The sequence below is a fragment of the Pelodiscus sinensis genome, chromosome 2 (genome assembly GCF_052426305.1).
Source record: "Pelodiscus sinensis isolate ZL-2025 chromosome 2, ASM5242630v1, whole genome shotgun sequence".
NCBI classification, from domain to species: Eukaryota; Metazoa; Chordata; order Testudines; family Trionychidae; genus Pelodiscus; species Pelodiscus sinensis.
In genome coordinates, this window is record NC_143053.1 from 138180105 (window position 1) to 138199575 (window position 19471).

General features: G+C 40.8%; 1 protein-coding gene across 2 annotated transcripts in view; it reads right to left on the reverse strand.

Annotated features, from left to right (window-relative positions):
- The window catches only part of MARCHF6 (membrane associated ring-CH-type finger 6), a 100166-nt gene that overhangs the window by 21598 nt on the left and 59097 nt on the right, over positions 1 to 19471 (reverse strand). For both annotated transcript variants that reach the window (XM_075921472.2, XM_089776440.1), the window contains exons 11-18: positions 17185 to 17243; positions 16507 to 16587; positions 10463 to 10531; positions 10292 to 10366; positions 8803 to 8937; positions 7773 to 7892; positions 6308 to 6408; positions 4191 to 4328 (exon numbers count right to left, since the gene is read on the reverse strand). In XM_075921472.2, the coding sequence (XP_075777587.1) occupies positions 4191 to 4328; positions 6308 to 6408; positions 7773 to 7892; positions 8803 to 8937; positions 10292 to 10366; positions 10463 to 10531; positions 16507 to 16587; positions 17185 to 17243 (778 nt within the window). The remainder of the gene's footprint in view (positions 1 to 4190; positions 4329 to 6307; positions 6409 to 7772; positions 7893 to 8802; positions 8938 to 10291; positions 10367 to 10462; positions 10532 to 16506; positions 16588 to 17184; positions 17244 to 19471) is intronic.

The window sequence follows — 19471 nt, forward strand, 5'->3', positions numbered from 1 at the left end:
CTGCTCCTAAGTGCGCCTGTGGCCTTTCCTGGCCATGGTGGCAGCCACGCGGCTGCAGATCATGGACGTTGGGGGACTACCCCCAAACCTCAATGAGGTGCATGGCCTCCGCACTAGTCCAGGAGGGCACGCGCTGTCTACAGCCCCTGGGTGCTGGGAGACTGGGCAGGAGAAAGCTGGCTGCCACCCTCTGGCCACTGGCTGAGGGTCTGCGGCTGCTGGCAGGCCTGGCTCTTGCATGTGCCCAGTGGCCAGAGTCTGCCCCTTTGAGGGCCCCAGGGCTGGGGGTGAGGAGAGGAGTTTTCCTGGTTTGGCCCAGAGTGGACACCAGGAAGAACTGGAAAGGGCTGGAGGCCCCCTAATTCGAACTAAGCGTCTACACAGCAATTAGCTATTTTGAATTAGGTGTTATTCCTCGTAGAATGAGGTTTACCTAATTCGAAATAAGGGCTCCGCTATTTCGAATTAATTTTTAAATAGCAGTTTGTATGTGTAGACAGCTATTACAGTAAATTCGAAATAACATCTGTTATTTCGAATTAACTCTATAGTGTAGACATACCCTAAGTGTTTTACCCAGTTTTTAAATACAAGTTAGAATGTACAAAGCTTGGAAGAAAAACAATTACCAAAGTGGGAGCAGGTAAAAAAAGTGGCAGCACAGCTACAATCTGAACTCAATGAGTCATTGATCTGTTTAAAAATAATATTGGTTACAAAATGTCATGAACCAAAAGCTGAAAAGATTACCGCAACAAGGAAGAAAGTGTCTCACTCTATACCCCACACAAGGCTCCATAAGAATAATTCATTCCAGGAAAAAAACCTCCAACCTGAAATATTACATGCATGCCCCATAATGAGCAGTACAAGCTTTGAGAAGTGCAAGGACACGTTAAGTCAAAACATGAAACAGTAAAAAACTACTAAAAAAGAATAGTCCCTTACACTACAAAAGGACAGTGTCTTACCCTACAGTAACTGTGGTTCTTTGAGATATTTCAATCGGTGTAGATCCTACTGTTAGGTATATGCATCATGTGCACAAGCTTGAAATCCAACAAGCATGCACCCTGAGCCTCCTCGAACTCCTGTGTGAAAGCATAAAAAGGTGGAGTAGTAGCAATCCCCCTCCGTTTCAAAGTCCACAAGTGACCTAACGCAAGTCTAACGTCAGTACCGATCAAATCAGTTGAAACTATAGTAAAGAATAGAATTGTCAGACACAAAGATGCACATAATTTGTTGGGGAAAAGCAACATGGTTTCTGTAAAGGGAAATCATGCCTCAATCTACTGGAGCTCTTTGAGGGGCCAACAAGCATGTGGACAAGGGGAATCCAGTGGATATAATGTACCTAGATTTCCAGAAAACTTTTGACAAGGTCCCTCACCAAAGGCTCTCAAGTAAATTAAGTTGTCATGGGATAAGAGGGAAGGTCCTCTCATGGACTGAGAACTGGTTAAAAGACAAGTAACAAAAGGTAGGAATCAATAGTTAGTTTTCAGAATGGAGAGGGGTAACTAGTTGTGTCCCCCGAGGGTCCATACTGGGACAAATCCTATTCAACATATTTATAAATGACCTGGAGTAAGGGGTAAACAGTGCGGTGGCAAAATTTGCAGATGATACTGAACTGCTCAAGATAGTTAAGAACAAAGCAGACTGAAGAGCTTCAAAAAGATCTCACAAAACTAGTTGATTGGGCAACAAAATGGCAAATGAATTTTAATGTTGATAAATGCAAAGTAAATGCATATTGGAAAAAATAAACCCAACTACATATACAAAATGATCGGGACTAATTTAGCAATAACCACTCAAGAGAGATCTTGGAGTCGTTGTGGATAGTTCCCTGAAAACATCCACTCAATGTGCCGTGGCAGTAAAAAAAAGCAAAAAGACTGTTAGGAATCATTACAAAAGGGATAGAGAATAAAACAGAGAATATCTTATTGCAGCTATATAAATCTATGGTGTGCTCACATCTTGAATACTGCATAGAGATGTGGTCATCTCATCTGAAAAAAGATGTATTGGCATTGGAAAAGGTTCAGAAAAGGGCAAAAAAAATGATATGGGGTTCCATATGAAGAGAGATTAAAAAGACAGGGACTTTTCAACTTAGAAAAGGGGACACTGAAGAGGGATATGATAGAGGTCTATAAAGTCATGACACCTATGGAGAAAGTGAATAAAGAAAAGATATTTACTTGTTCCCACAACATAAGAACTAAGGGTCACAAATTGAAATTAATAGACAGCAGCTTTAAAAGAAATGAAAAAGTTTTTCTTCACACAGTGCAGTCAACTTGTGGAACTCCTTGCCAGAGGATGCTGTGAAGACCAGGACTTTAACAGGGTTCAAAAAAGAACTAGAAAAATTAATGGAGGTTAGGTCCATGAATACTTATTAGCCAGGATGGGTAGGAATAGTGCCCTTAGCCTCTGTTTGTCAGAGGCTGGAAATGGATGACCAGAGAGGGATCACTTGATGAGGACCTGTTCTGTTCACTCCCTTTGGGGAATCTGGCATTGGCCACTGTCAGAAGACAAGATACTGGACCTTTGATCTGAGCCAGTATGGCTGTTTTATGGTCTTATGACTGTTGAGGACTTGGGAAAGTGGGGATGAAATGGGATCCACACTGATGATAACATTTTAAAGAACCACAATTACTGGAGAGTTAGTAACCATTCTTTCTTTGAGTGTTAATCACTGTATATGACTGGCAAGCAATATTGACTCAGGAACGTGGGAATGAGTTGCATCAGCTACATCTTCACAATGAAATAGCTTAGCTCCTGAAGCAGCCTACCATGGTAACAAATAGAACAAAATTCTCTATCATCCCCACAGTTATGAACATAATATCATGAAGGTCTAAGTTTGTGCAGAAGTGGCGTTTATTTTCCCCTCACATGGAGGTTGTCTTGGGAAGAACACCGGTAGGTCTAAAAAAAAATGGAACTTAGAAATCATCGAGAATAAATTTAGTGTAAGGTTTCAAGTATCACTGTGTCTTTATGGGACCAAAAGGTATTCAACCATGCGCATCTGAAGTTCGTTCACTCTCTTAGGTGATGTGATCATTACCAAACCCACCGTTCTAAGGGCTTGTCTTTACTTACCCCAAGACTGATGCTCCGGAGAGCGATCTCCGGGGGCTCGATTTAGCAGGTCTAAGGACATGCTAAATCGACCACTGATGACACCCCTCTCGACTCTGGTACTCTACCAGGTTGCAAAGAATAAGGGAAGCTGATGAGAGTTTCTCCCATTGACCTCACTCTATACCCCACTCTCGAGGCTCCATAAGAGCCACTTCACCCTTTATGCCCTCACACATGAGCATGAGGTGGCACAGGGCAGGTGCATGGTGCTAATGAACATTGTAATTCAAAAATTTCCAAGCTTGTACTCTCAGGGCATGTGACGTCGGATCTACAATGGTACATACCTGAACAAATTTTTTATCTTAATAACTTGGCTGGTATTGTAAATATGATTTGCACTTAATGTGTACAGTTTTCAGACTTGACTTAACCTAAAATAATATTGTATAAGAAGCTCCCATTTGTATTATATATTAACATAATTTAGGATATAAAGAAATTATGCTTAAAAAGGATAAGTATATGAAGAGAATAACAGTTGAACTTTCAACTTTAGCCCTGCATTGCCGGATTCTGAAGAGTTTCGTGTCTTCACCTTAACATTACATGAAATGCTAAGTTTCAGGGGTGGATTTAGTTGCCTTTTTTGCAGGGATTAAACAGTACCAGAAATGTCAATGCTCATTTTGCCCATATTTTCCAAAGATTCCATAGAAAAAGAAAACAACACAAATTTCATTCTGAAGAGATGAACATTATGTTTGTTTTGTTTTTCATTAACAGGTACAACATAAATAGCTATTCACACTTGGCCATTTCATATTTTACCAAATATAAGTTATTTTAGTGTAACAAATACGATTAATTGCAAAGGAATATTCTAAAGTTGCAGAACAAGTTCAAGGATTCACTATTCAATAGTTTGTTCTATACAAATTTTCATGCATCTCATTTATGTATCGAGTAATTCATAATGCTCCAGTTATAGTATCTAGCCAAGAACACATTTCTTCCGCATTAAAAAGTCTAAACTCACACAAGCCACATAACTAATATTGGTTGTTTACACTTACAGTAAATATCCAGCTGTAACAGTCCATGCTCGTACAAGACCTTTCAACCACTGTCTCGTGTGCCCTTGTTCAAGCAAAGCTGGCAGCACCACCTGAAGCAAAAGGAGCTCCAGAGAAAGTTCACTCACTGGAGCATCACTAGAAACAAAGGGAAAGAGCCAAAAGGCAAACACATAAGAACTGATCTAACATTTTATGAATTTCCTACAAACATTTTAACAATCCAAGACCATTATAAACAAAAACATCTCTAAACAGTAAGAGAGTAAAGGCTAAATAGGATTCCAAGACAGGCAAGTCATTCTTTTCTGAACACTGGGGAAGAATTTAGTAGTGTTTAGGAATTTTAATGCCAACAGACAGTTTTATGAAAAGTCCTTAGGAAAGATATCTTCAGTTATCAGAAAGGGTAAAGTTTAGATTTTTATTTGTTCCTCTGTTAAGTTCCCTTTGCTAATAAGAGTAGTATCACTGGTATGCCAATATTATTATTTTACTTTACAGAGGAAAAATTTTGCTTCACCATTTACAATAAAGATCCAACCATCTCTCATTCCTGAAGTATTCCTAACAGTGTAAAATCAAACAAATAACCCCACAGAATGACAATCTGTAGGGCAAGAGTATTAATTTGTTCAACTTCTGAATCACTAGGGGAAAAAAATCAATGTATAAAAAAACCTTTTTATCTGTTAAAAACATGCTTTTGTACTCAGTATACGTTGGCATTTAACTTTCCTAAAAGAAATTAATGTGATGTTATTCATTTTCAACAAACATACCAAATGCAATGTCAACATAATGATGAAAGTGATACAATTATGCCATGTCTACACTAGCACTTTGTAGCCAGACAGACCCCCCTCCCCCCACATCCATCTTATTTGCCTCTCTGAGGTTCCTGAAGCATACAGGGCAGAGAAGGAGCAATAAAATCAGCATAGTGTATGCTGGCTCATCTGATCATGAGAAGCTGAAAATATAGATGTGAGGAGAGAGCGATTAAGGCAATAAGCTGGCCTCGAGGCTGCGAGAACTGCCCCGGCTGGCACCCATGTTGATATGATCACACACAGTCCCTGGGAGAGGAATCTCCCACTGAGAAAAGAATCTCCAGTACTTCTAATTTAGTGTTCTCTTACAAGTGTAAATTAAGTTCACAACTTCCTTGTAAGAACTGGTCTCACAAAAGACAGACCAGCACCATTTGGCATAACAGATAAAGAGAAATACGTGACCCCATGGGTATAAAGATGGTTCCAGCAGCACACTCACTTTGAGTGTCAATCTACCATTTACCTGCTGGTCGGGTTAGGTGTTTTGACCTCCTGAGGTTCCACGGGGACGCCCACCTCATATTTTTGTCTTTCCTAGGAATTGAGGGACCGGCCCTGGCCTGACATGCTGGAGTCAAGAGGCACAGAAGGGGGTAAAAATTGTACCTGGATGTGGTCCTCTGTCTTAAGTGTACACATAAACTTAGAGCTCTTTAAAGATTAAGCTGGTACTTGGTACTATTATTTCTATTTTTCTATCTTTATCTTCTTTGTAACCATTTTTAAGATCTATATTTGCTAGCAGTTAAGAAATAGAGCAATAGTCATTGTAACCATATGATTTATAAGCTTCTTTAATAAACCTGTAACTGTTTAAGTTTTAACCTGACTCCTTCAGTCGCTGTAACAGAACCAAGCACAATTTAAAAGAACTTCAGCTGGTCATATGGGACAGGTATAGGAACACACCCTATCCTGACCGTTGGCTGACACACTTACGTTGGGAAAACTTATCGCTTTGGGGGAGTGACCTTCCCTGTCCTTGTGACAAGTTTTGCTGGCCCATGTACTCATATGCACAGTGCTAAATCGGCCACAGACGCTCTCTGGCCGACATAGCTATTGCCACTCACTGAGCTGGTTTATTTTGTCAATGAGCACAACTCAGCTACAATGATCACACTTCTAACTGAATAGTTGTATTGGTACAGCTGTGCTGCTATAAGACTGGAAGTGCAGAAATGGCCATAGAGAGGTACACAAGATTTTGTCTAATCACACAGAGACCAAAACATCTTTCAGAATGAAAATAATAATATATAAAAAAACCAAACAACTTACCTGTAGAGCATAACATTATATGGAAGAAAAGTAGGCAACAGATACTTAATAATACGTATAGGAAGCCAAAGCATGAGCAGGACAATTGACCCAAAGACGATCTGCAACAAGAAAATTACAATGCATATTGTATCTAAAAGATTCACATGAGTTCTTATTTTTGTATGGATGGGCCAATGAAAATGGCTTACATCTGCAAAGATTTGGAATGAAAAATTGTATGAACAAAGGTCCATGATTTAATTAATACTTGTTCCTCTCAACTTTTGGTAGTCTATATTCAATAAAGTCTATGTTCAATACATTTATAAACTAGATGAGAAAGTTGTTTAATCTCTGAATATATAGTCTGTGACTGATCATCTTGCCTGTGGCCCATGGTTTCTCTGAGTCTGATGAAGGTTCTGAAGTAATTTCAACTCACACCTTCAGAGAATGATCATTAGCCAAGAGTTTAATTTCTTGATTCACAAGGCAAAAATCAATTCCATTACATTCTGATAACCCATGTATTTGAAAGCTATAAAAGAACTACATGTTGGACTAAATTTGGGTCATTTGATTTGGCACATACACTCCTGCTGCAGCCAAAGCAGTGTGGCTGAAAGATGATAAAGGCTACCACATCCGGTTTTCTAGAGTTCTGAGCAGGACTGATCCAGCACTCCTCTCCTCTGCTTAAGTGAGTAGGTGATGACAGGTAGAGGGTCTTACCGTCAGAGTGCATGCTGAGCCTCACTGGGGTGATGCAACAAGATACAGAGCATGTTGATGTGTAAACAGTATATCAACATCACAGTATCCCATACAACAGTCTGTTTCCAAGGTATGCAGTCTTCAGGGCCTGTATCTGCAAAATCTGTGCCAAAGCAGGCTGAGATTTTTGCCTTAAAGGCCTCCCAGACAGACATCAGGGTGAATATTAAGTAATGGGAGAAGCAAGAGACTCTAGGTATTTCCCCAGGGATTCAACTGCCTGTAGCTACATATGCTAGTAGGTACCACTGTGCAGGCCATCACAGTCCACCTCAAGACAGACCAGAAACATGAATCAGATCCATCTCTAGTGATCTGGTTGAACTGGGACACAGAATGTTTGCAATAAATGGCTTAATCATCACTGTGCCCTCAAGAGATTTCCTCCACTGTACAGAGTAACTGTTGGCTAATAATATAAGCAGTCATTGTGGTTTTAGCACAAAAAAAGATTTGTAATTGTCCATGTTGGACTAAAAAATTTTACAACTTTAAATTGAAAAATTTGCACCCACATTTCAGACAACAAGAAATAGGGAATTTGTTATAATTAACACCTCTGAAGAAGTAAACTTCAGTTTGAATAAACACATCAAAAAAGAAAGTTAAACATACTAATAATATTCAAAACACCAGACATGCTAGTACTGTATTTGCAACAAGAAATTAATATGAAACATTCAAGGACAAGTCTGAAAAAAGTCCTTACCACTGATAAAATAAACCTCCTGAGATGTCTATAAATGGGCAAGTGAATCATTTCCTGAACTGGATTAAAATCTGGATCATTCAAATTCCTCAGAAACCACAGAACACCAGGTCTCAGTACCTGAAACATGTATTTACATTTGAGTTTAAAAAAAAAGTGCAAACAATTAACATATTAGCTAATTAGAATTAGATTTTTGTTGGAAAAAAGGTGTTAGAAGCAACTAGGCTGCAAGATATTAATAAGAACTTTTCAATGTAAGAGTCAACAGTGAGAGATACAGAAGTTAGACACTGCAGAGCATTACCACTACACAGTGGAAACATTTTTAACTAAAAATCTTTACTTTCAAATATACGTAAGTTTACAGATACTAAGTAGCATTTAAACAAATGCAGCATCCGTATTTTAAGAAATCTTGTGCATGCAATCATCTAGCATTCTTTTAAAGTTCCCACATTCATTTGTAGCCAACTGTTCAATTTAAGGAAGAAAAATTCTGAAGTCTAATAAAGGCTGGAACTCTCAATCCCAGACTTCCCTCATCCAGCAACACCTGTGGTCCAGCATCCATGAATACTCTGGGGTTGAAGCCATCACAGGGAAAAACGAAGGGTCCCTACAGTTAGTAACTTTTCCCCCAAGGGTGCCACAAATAGCTCATTTACAGTGTTCAAGCTGTGGAGCCCTGTGTCAGGGTACCAGGAGTGTCATCCTGTGGTTTGTGGAAGAGCCCCGGCTGGTGGCAGTGCTGGGAGTACAGCCCCATAGTCACAGGCCTCTGTTGCTGCTCCCTTCTGTCCCCCAGACACCCACCCATCTCTACTCCATCAATGTCAGCCACTGGTTCAGCAAGTTACCGGTTCGGGACCAGTCAGGTCCCAAGGTTGTTAGGCCAGGGAGAGTTCAACCTATATGTATTAAAAGCACCCTAACAGAGAGACAGACAGATTGGAAGAGCTAATTAATTCTTCTATACATAAAGCTGTTCAAAAACATTTTATAATCCCCTTGTCTGATAAGAACTTACCTCTCTCAGTAAGAGAATGAAAGATGCGAAGTAAAAGACATAAACCATTCCCACTAACCAGTGCAAAAACATTGTGGTACCAGGGGCAGACTGAAAGCTCAACTCTCTGTCTTTCAAAGTAGCATCAAACATTTCCTATACAAAAAAAAAAAGCAGTAAATACAATCATCAATGTTTATCAAATACTTTTTATTGGTTACTCATTTAATTTATCCCACTTCGTATCTTGTAAATAGGGTTAAATTGGATCACATATTATATTTAAATCTCAACTTGTTCCAAAACTATAAATATTAAGAAAAACAAAAACATCTACATAAACTGCAAGTCCCTTCTGCCTCTGAAAACTACTGTGGTCTTACAACACACTATAATACTGAGGCTGGAGATGGCAAATAGTGACATTAAACTATATGGAACAGAGAAATATAATGGGAGGAAAGCTGAAATAAGAAAAACATTAACATTTAATATGCAACACTGAAACATTATGAGCTCATACTAAACTGTACTGTACATTCATTCTCATTAGAAATAGGGGTATATTATTAATGCTAAATAAGAGCAAAACTGGTTGCTTTTCTCCCATATAAAGCATTTAACAGTAATTGCCTATATTAGCTTTTGGGGAAGTAACATTTTAAAAGTTATAATTTCCCCTTCTTTTCCCCTGCACACACCTAGATTAGGGGTTCTCAATCTTTTACTTTGAGGTTCCCCGAATATATTATAAAAATTCCACTGTCCACTTGTGCCACAACTGATTTTCAGCATCTCTGGTAGATTAAAAGTCACTACCATTAGGAGGTAGCATGCAGGGGAATTACCTAGGGCCCCATGACATGTAGATAAGTTGCTCAGGCTTCAGCCTGAGTCCCGGGTGATGGGACTCAGGCTTTGGCTTTCTGCCTTGACCCTCAGCAAGTCTAATGACAGCCCTTCTGTGGTTTATTCTGTTAGACCCCTTGAAACCTGCTGACAGGTCCTTTAGAGGGCCTTGGACCACTGGTTAAGACCCACTGCCTTAGACTACAATAGTTTATATATAGCATTCAATACATAGAAGGAAAAATTCACGGTACTGCTAGAAGATGAATCATGTATGAATTTCCCCATAGCCAGCCAAATAAAGAAAACTCAGTCATGGATTTGCCAGTAAGACATTTAGCATAGCAGAGAAGTGACTTTTCTGTGTTTTGTAGCTAATTGTTTAAAAAAAATGTAATGATGGGTTTTCTTGCTTTGTTTTAAGCAGATTGTAGACTTTAACTACCTTAAGCACAGGAATATGGCCTTAGTATTGCACCGTGCCGTAGAACAAACTCTCTTTGACCTCTGAAACAATGCAAGTATAAAAACAGCAAAAAGATACATTTTCTGCAAGGACAGTTTACATCCATCTTTTTGTCTACAGGGCAAAAAATAATTTCCCCTCAGGAAAAAAGAAAAAGCAAGACTTTGACTACATTGCAATAATTTATTTTCTTACCAAAGAGCATATATCCAGCCACCAGCCACAAATAAGGGGAAACACACCAATTTCCACAACCACTAATAAGGAGACCTTTAAGGAAAAAGGAAAAAATTACTCAGCCACAATGACTAAATTTCTAATGAAATTATCATTGATTACCTTTTGGTTTCAGAAGAGTATAATTACCTTAACAACAATATAGCAGACTCCCAATAAGCGACGTGATCTCTGGAATTTTACAAGTGCTGCCAAACCCTACATACTCTGGTCAAGGAAATATACTAAATGAAATGTTGCAACAGGACCAGGAGAGTATAATACAATTCATATCAACAACTGTGCAATCTAGCTTTTACGCCAGGAAATTCTGGAAGAGTCAAGCAGTCACATGAATGTGTGAACACTATCTTTGAAGTCCTAAATCTTTCAAAAGTTACTCCTGGAGGATTCTGCACTCCCGTGGAGGCACATAATTCATATGGCCCATATTTTTCTGTCTCTTCCCCCCTCCTCATGCAGATAAATGGGGGGAAAACCCACTTTTCAGGGGGCATAAGCTTCCTCTTGGGTAGCCCACGCAAAGCAACAACTTCAGAGGGAATGGAGAACAGTCTTGACATTCCCCAACACTTCAAGTGCAGAAAGTTGGGGTCCGCAAGAGACCTTAAAATACCCTGCAACTGAAAGGTTACCATTTAAAAAAAAACCTCCCCAAGGTCACAGATTCCCTGACCTTGGGCAGTACACTGCCAACACCCAAATGCAAAAACCCCTTGAGAGCCCAGGAAGACGCACTCAGAAATTTCATCTTGTGGTGTAACCACAAGCTCTTTAACTCTTCCTCAGGAGAGAGCTTGAAAAAACCTGTAATTTCTTAACAGCTGACCTTCAGTCTCAGACATATGCACACAGAACCTCCTGCTTTCTAGGACACAGGAATCAAATAATAGTCTTTTAAAGGTGAATTTATTAACAAAACAAAGATATATTTTTGGTAAAGCATACTTGGTTGCTATATGTTACAGACCAACTGAAAAAAAGAACAGATTAAGCACAGAAAACTGACTCCCTAGGATTCAATTTCAGTTACAGTAGACTGGGGAACATGGGCTCAGCACAGGGTTTAGCCAAACCCCAAAATAAAGAAAACAACCTGATAGTGTGCACCTAAACATTCCCCGTTCTACTCACATCTGTTGTTCCAAGGTTTAGTCTTTCCTTAGGCATGGATATCACTGAAAAATCCATGCCTTACTTCTGGGTCAGTCCATCTCCCCCAGCTCTTGTTCTGAACTCTCACAAAAGACTGAAGAAAGCAGAACCGGTTTCAATTCAAATTTCTCACACTTCACCCATTGGCTTGCCTGATTCCCGGCCAACACTTCCTGGATACCCATTGTCACTGGGTTTAACTCTTCACAGGCAATTTTAGTTAACTGAATGGCTGGAATGTTTAGAAAAGGGTAGTACCCCTCCCATCCATCACATGCCCCCCCCCCCAAATCACAGACTGTGCTGGGCATGCTGGTCCACACCAGCTGTGATTTCTTCCTGGAAGTCTAGGAGAAAACAGTGCACATACTACATTCCCTACTGAATAAATGAAAAACTAAACAAGATCCCCCACATTCATGGAAAACAATGACTCAAATTAGAGAGAGAGTTTTAACCGGTTGAATCTCAGAAGCTTTCACAGGGGAGTGTCTCAGACACTTTGTTAGAAGCTCTTGAAATGGATCGCATGTCAAAATCAAAGTCCTGGAGAGCTAAGCTCCACCAAAGTAGCTTCTTGTTAATCTCTTTGACTGTGTGAAGCCACTTTAGTGCCAAATGGTCAGTCTGAAGATGAAAGTGCTGTCTCCAGATTTATGGGCATAGTCTCTCCAGAGTACATAAAATGGTACATTCCTTCTGAGAGAGACCAGTGGCTTTCCTTCTCAGAGTGTCTTACTGAGAAAGACAACAGGGTGGAACTGTTGATCTGGCCCTGTCTGCATCAAAACTGCTCCCACACCATGCTCTGACGCATCCATGGTTACAAGGAAAGATTTGTTGTAGTCTGGGGCCCTTAGTACAGGTCAGACATAAGGTCAGCCTTAAGCTGCGTAAAAGCTTCTTGACACTCTCCAGTCCATTTAACTGCATTTGGTTGTTTCTTCCTTGTCAGGTTTGTCAGTGGAGCGGTGATGACTGTAGTGTGGTACATATCACCTGTAATACCCTGCCAAACTTAGGAATGATTGGACCTGGTTTTTTTTTGTTCAGGAACAAGCCTATTTTTTTTATAGTATCTACTTTAGCCTTTAGAGAGTTGATAGTTCCTTGACCCACCAGGTATCCAAAGTAAGTCACTCCGTTTAAGCCTATTTGACACTTTCTAGACTTAACTGTCAGCTCTATCTCTTATGCACTGGAAAACAATTTGGAGGTAGTTGATGTGTTGTGCCATGAATCAAAGAATCTGGTCACATCATCCAGATAGGCTACTGCAAATTCAGCTAGTAGAATATTAACAAGTCTTTGGAAGGTTATGGGTGCATTGTGCAGCATGAAAGGGAGAACATTAAATTCATACAACCCTACATATGTAATGAAGGCTGACATTTCCTTGGCTGACTCATCCAGAGGTTCTTGCCCTTAGTTCAATCTAGGGTAGAGATGAACTGAGTGGGTCCCAGTTTCTCCAACAGCTCACCTGTGCATGTAACTGGATAGTTTTCTGGGCGAGTTACAGCATTTAGCTTACAGTAGTCCACATAAGAAAGAGTTACTCACCCTGTGCAGTAAAGGTGATTCTTCAAGATGTGTCCCACAGCCACCCTCTTGAACAGGTCTTGAAATTTCTTAGCGTCACTGTCTGGTGGTGGGGCTTCCATTGTGACTGCGTCATCTGGAGATGATGACGAATTATGCAAAGGCGACTTATCTTCCCCCTCGGAAAGGGAGTCTTGTATGTCGAAATGAGGGGGGGAGGCTGGTTCAGTAATGACAGCAGTAGAGGATGGGGAGGCCGGTGGTGTCCTACAAACAGTAGAAGGAGGGTGATGGTGGTTCTTTTCTGGATGTGGCTCCCAAGGTTGCCATTGGGTGGCATACAGCGGTGGTGAGTAGGCATACTGTTGTGCATACCATGGTGGTGGAGGAGGTTATGCGTACTGCACTGTGGTGGGTTGCCAGGATGGTGGCCTAGGTGTCGGACTGGAATGTTGGGAGGAAAATCTATTTCCGGTGCCTATTTCGCTTGGGGAACGAGACACCACAGAGAATTGTCGAGACGGTAAGGACTGAACAGAAGAGCCCAGTGAATGCGGTGCCTTAGGAGTATGACTCCGCACAGGTGAACGGTACCGACTGCAGCCCTCTCTTGGTGCTGAATGGTGGTGTCTAGATGGTGCCGAGGACGGCAACGGTGCGGAGGTCACTGTAGGTGTCGAAGGTGACGACAGCACGGCAATTGGCTCCGGTGCCAAACGTTCAGGTGGCGGAGCATCGGTGCAGGGTTTCTTCGGTGCAGGCATCGATGGCAGTTTAGGATGTTGATTCGGTGCTGTTCGGTCTGAACCCTGGCCAGTTGATATGGTCGGAGTCTCATGTGGCCCCGATGCCATAGGTTGTGGTGCCTCTGGCCTCTGCTTCAGCTCCGAGAGGGCTCTCTTATGAGTCGGCACCGACTTACGCAGCACCATGTCTGAGGTCCCCGGTCTCTCTCCGGTGCTGACCTGTGCGGCCGATGGTGCCGAGAGTAGCGAGGGAGTTGGGGAAAGGCCCGTTTGAGGCTGTATGGCTGGAGCAGGTAGAGGGACGCTTTTTATCCATACCCTTACTCTGTGCCTCTGGTTTAGGAGCCATGGGAGAGTCCTCAGAAGAAGGGTGAAGGGACTTCTCGTAAAGTAGCACCTAGAGCCTACTGGCTTGGTCACGACACGCTCTCATGGTGAGTTTAAGGAAGTGGCAGCACTTTTGCGTCTGGTGTGCCTCTCCTAAGCACTTTAGAGACGGGCATAACATCATGGCATGCCTCGCATCTCTTAAAGCCGGGTGAGCCGGGCATGAAGCGCCCAGGGGAAAGGCGGTGGGCCGCAACTGAATAAAAAAAAATAAAAAATTTTTTTCAACAGACTAGGTAAGGAGAAAAGGGCTAAAAAATGTGGATGCTGAGGAAACTAGGGAGTTAAACTAGGTATGTCTCTCTTTTTAAACAGAAATAAGGAAAACTCAGTGGCTCTGTCTGCTACTGAGGACGGTAGAGAAGGAACAGAGGAGCCACGCGGCGAAGGCGCCTTAGGATTCCAACAGCACTGGAAGGCACTCTGGCGCCTGCGCGGCGTGGCAGAAACTGCTGGAAAAGTCTCCGGTCACCGGCGCAGGGACACACCAGCACCCAGAGTGGAGCACCCACAGGGACCACTCGAAGAAGAAAAGCAGATTTCTCCATCTGGTTTGGGACCTATGACCATGGAGAGGCCTATGCACTCTCAGAGGAGCAGATTAAACCTGTGTCTAACATGTCCTTGATCTCCTTTTCTATAGCAGTTTTGGCTGAAGGAGCTATCCAATATAGTTGGGCTCTGATTGGCTGAGCTTCATTTGTGTTTAGAGCTGCATGCCTGTGCAGTTTGTCCTGGCTGAAAACATTGGTGCAAACTTTGATTTGCTGCTGCTCACGGCCGAAGCTCATGGAAAAGGTTTCCTCTTTGACGACACCCTGGCCTTTCCATTCATAGTACACTCCTTCAGGGCACTTAGCGTCATCTCTCTCCTGGGCTGTGAACGGAAGAATCTTGAGTTCTCAATAATGAAAGGCTTTAATGAATTAGCATAATATACCTTAGGTTTAAGGTTAGGGTCTAGTAATGCTATGAGGTAATTACTACTCCTGTGCACTCTGGGACTGCAAATGATCCATCCTACAATGCTTCCATCTTAATGGCTTGGAGCACTTCTAGACCATGACTTGATCACCTACTTTGAAGGTATGCTCTCTAGCATGTTTATCATACTAGGCCTTCTGTTCCTGCTGAGCATCCTGCAGGCTCTCTCAAGCCAGGCGAAAAGCATTTTGGACAGTGTTTTGCAGTTTGTCTGCGAAATCCAAAATGGTAGTCCCTGGAGAAGATGTGACTTTTACCCATCCAATCATGACTTCATTTCAGAAAGCACGTCTCTCAAGTGCAGCATTGAGTGCAATCCCTAAAACGGCTGCAAAATTCCTTCTGGATTATTATGGTGCATGGAGAGCAAAGGACATTCCTTTAGCATTTTAGAAGATAGTGAAGATGGTGAAAATATGTGTACCACATTGTTCCTTTTTTGACAGACGGCCAGAAATGGATTTGCCATTCAGGAAGAAAGCAACATATTCCATCTATGGCCTTATGAAATTTTTAGAGCCCTGCCTGGATACAAATGTATACTTGTGAATATCTGCATCTTCAGATATAAAATCAGTATTTGCAGAACCCTCCAGGGAACTGCAGTGGTAAAAGGAGCTGAACATGGGACTGCCACTGCCAAGAACCAGTGCATTATGCCAAAAATTCTTATAGCTATACCACCACCCTAGTCCTGCCAGTGTTCGTCCTTTCACCTATCTCTCTGTGTTTTATGTCTAGGAATGTGCGTGCTGGTTGGACATAAGAACGTAAGCAGGGACAGCTGCCCGTGAGCTTGGTGCCATCCCAGTAAGCAGGGCTGGGGTGGGGTGGAATAGCCATGCTGAAGGAGCTGTTGGCACACGACACCGGCTCTTGAGAGCAATCCCACATTATGCTCCTTTCGCTGCTGCAGTTCCCAGGAGAACCCTCCAGTTCCATAGACAGCGATTTATATCCACAGGCATGCATTTAAATTTGTATCCACAAAGTGTTCTAGAAATTGTATCCTGGTTTGGTTAAATGACAGTCAGCTGGGGAAGAAGATGACTCCACGTTAAACACTCTCTAATGTCATGCCCATAAACCAAACTACCATATGTGGAAAACTGGGATCACTGAAATCTCAAAACTGTTACTACTGAATATACATCCTGTTTTAAAATTTGGTCTGAATGAATGGATGAAGCTCTTATTTTATACAAATTTTGAACTCAAAATAGCCCTTTTTTTTCTTTCATCATACGAACAAAGTAAAAAAGAATGTCCTATTTCATTTCTAACCCTGATAACATGGTTAGAGATAATGATCCACAAACAGAATTTAAGACAGTCAGGCAACTAATTATGAAAGGATACATGACAAACAATTAGAGTTATTGCTAGAAGCACATAGCCAACTATTGTTGTGATTAGGCCTTCAAAGTGAGATGCTTGAACCTGGGGGGGGGGGGAGGGGGGGAAAGTGAGAGAGAGAGAGAAAACACATTTTAAATATTTTCCATCCAATTTTAATTTAGTTTTTATTCCTCAAAAGTTTAATCCTCTTTCAATATTATTTAATCCACTTGGGCAGTTGGAATTTGGAACAACAAGGTTCCATGTATAAGACATGTTTAATCAATAAACTCTTTACTAATAATTTGGCATCTTCAACAAAATAAGTTTGCATCCACTAGAAAAATGACAATGGCAAAGCTGCCAGCCTTGCGAGAGAAGGACCCATATACACCTTACTCCTTTTTCCTGGCATTCACAAAGTCATTTATTAAAGCATTACTCTCCCTGCCCCACCCCTCCACTGCAATCATGGGACACAGCAATAAAATGTATGAGACTTAATAAAGAAGTTTGGTTGTGTAGGGGGTAAATGGCTAAAAACAAAAGAAAGGTCCCAGAAGAAATATACAAACAACTTCCCAAGCTACTCTGGTGTCCTAGAATAAAAGCCTTGGAGGTTCCTATATATAGAGAAATCTTAAATTGCACACATTTTAAGAATTTAAATAATCAAAATTATAAGAAAACCATACTTACATATTCCTCAAAACCCAAGCCAACAACAGAGAAGTGACCAATGTGGTAAGGACAAAAAGCTGGAAAACAAAGGTGAATGGAGAAAGTGATAAAAATTGCTCTAAAAATGCAATGTGAGATTTATGCTGAAATCTATTTTATGGCATGGTAATAGTTTGACTTTTTAACAAAGATGACAAAATAACTATCCATCCAATGTAATTTGAAAGTTTCATTTTAAAACATGACATTTCTCTAGCACTCAAGATAAATAAATCACATTACAAAACCACTTAAACCACTCCTGTACTCTACCCCCCTGCCTCAGCCCTCTCCCAGAGACAGCACCCCATATCCCATTCCACTGCCCAAGCCCCGAGCCACCTCCTGCACCCAAACTCCCTTCCCGAGCCCACATCCTGAACTTTCATCTCAACTCTCTTCCAGCCCAGTGAAAGCAAGTAAGGGTGAGGGAAAGCGAGCAACAGAGAGGGAGGATGGAATGAGTGGGTCAGGGCAGGACAAACGTGTTTGTATTGGTGTGATTAGATAGTTGACAACCCTCATTTCAGTCCCCCATTTCAGTTTAATTTTTCCAACTAAACTTAGGCATAACATCAAGCAGTGTGTATGACCACATCAGATTAGATCCTTTCAAACCAATAACGTTATCTAGGCATAAACTGATCTCCCCAATGTGACAGGTTATAAATTTAAAACAGCTTTGTAACTACATTTAAAACAGCTCTTTTTATTGGCTGCAAGTGCAGAATTAAAAAGAAAAAAAAAACTTATTGTGATAAAAGATATGAACCTAGCTAACTAGCTAGCTAGTTAGTATTAACAATGAGTAACAAATCTGGGACATGTCAAATAACTTTGAAAACCTACAATTTCCATTTGCAATGGGAAAGTTAATTTCTGCTCAGAGCAGTGAAAGATAAGAGTGAATGTCTGTGTCACAGATACAATCGATAAAAAGAGGAATTTAGAAAGACACCACAAAACAATACATAGCAAAATTCAAGGATAATTTCCCCTTGAATAATGTGCTCCATACAAAGTTAGTGAGTTAAACTGGAGGTTGTTTTGAAAGCTCAATCATAATTTTTTACTAAACCAGCAGCCAAAGGGGAGGCCTCTATTTAGGCATCGTTTTGTGTTTGCCATCTGGGGGCAAAACAAAAAAAAATGATTTACAAATGGCAAAGTATTTAAAGAGAACTATTGTGACAGAACATTTCTTATTTAAAGACTTTAAAAACAAAGAGGAAATAATCCAGAACATATCATTTGGTGCTTCCACAGTAGTAAGACTAGTGGAATTTTTATCCAAAGATGCCTTTCAGCAACTACAGAAAGATTTGAAAGACTATGGATGCTTTTCTCTGCAGTTCAATGAATCAGTCAACATGACCAATATAGCCCTGGTAACCGCTTTTGCTCGAATGACATTTAAAGGTGCAACAACTAAATAGGCTCTTCTGTTTTGCCCCTTAAAGGGAGATGAAGAGGTGAAGGTATTTATAATGAATGCAAGAAGTATGTGCTTGAGAAAAATCATTCCAGATGAAGAAACTTGTTACAACCACAATGGACGGTACACCTGACACGTAAGCTTTGTTGCATTTTGCAGAAGTGATCCAGATTTTCCTTCATTTGTGAATTACTGCTGTATAATTCATCAACAAACACTAGTGAGTGGTTATGGACTAATCACATCTAATAAAAATCTTTGTCAGAATTGTAAACTTGATTTGAGCAAGATTCCTCGAGCACTGCTTGTTTAAATCTTTGGCTGACAAATCAGATGCTGCTTATGGTGAACTACTCCTTTCTGCAGACATGAGGTGGTTACACAGGGAGGGAAGTCCTGCAAAGATTTCTGGATCTAAAGCCCAAATCATCATTTTTCTAAAATAAAGGAATGAAGCATGCAATGAGCTATCCGACGATGAATGGCTGCTAGATTCAGTGTTTCTTACTGACAACATCCAAACTGGAGGAGTTGAACTAAAAACTGCAGGGAAAGGACAGAGACTTATATCATCAGTGAAGGGAATGCATTCAAACTGAAACTGGGTCTCTAGTCAGCACTTCCTGAGTCTTGAGAAATTATTAGGAAAAAAAAAAAAGACTGAAGACAAAGAAAAATGGTTACACCAAGAAAAATGTTGTGCAGAGAGGACCAAATTAGCAGAGGAATTCAACACACAATTTCAAGAATTAAATGTGAAGAAGTCAATTATGTGTATCTCAAAATGTGTTCCTTTCAGCAAATATTGGTGTGTTGACTGTGACATTCCCT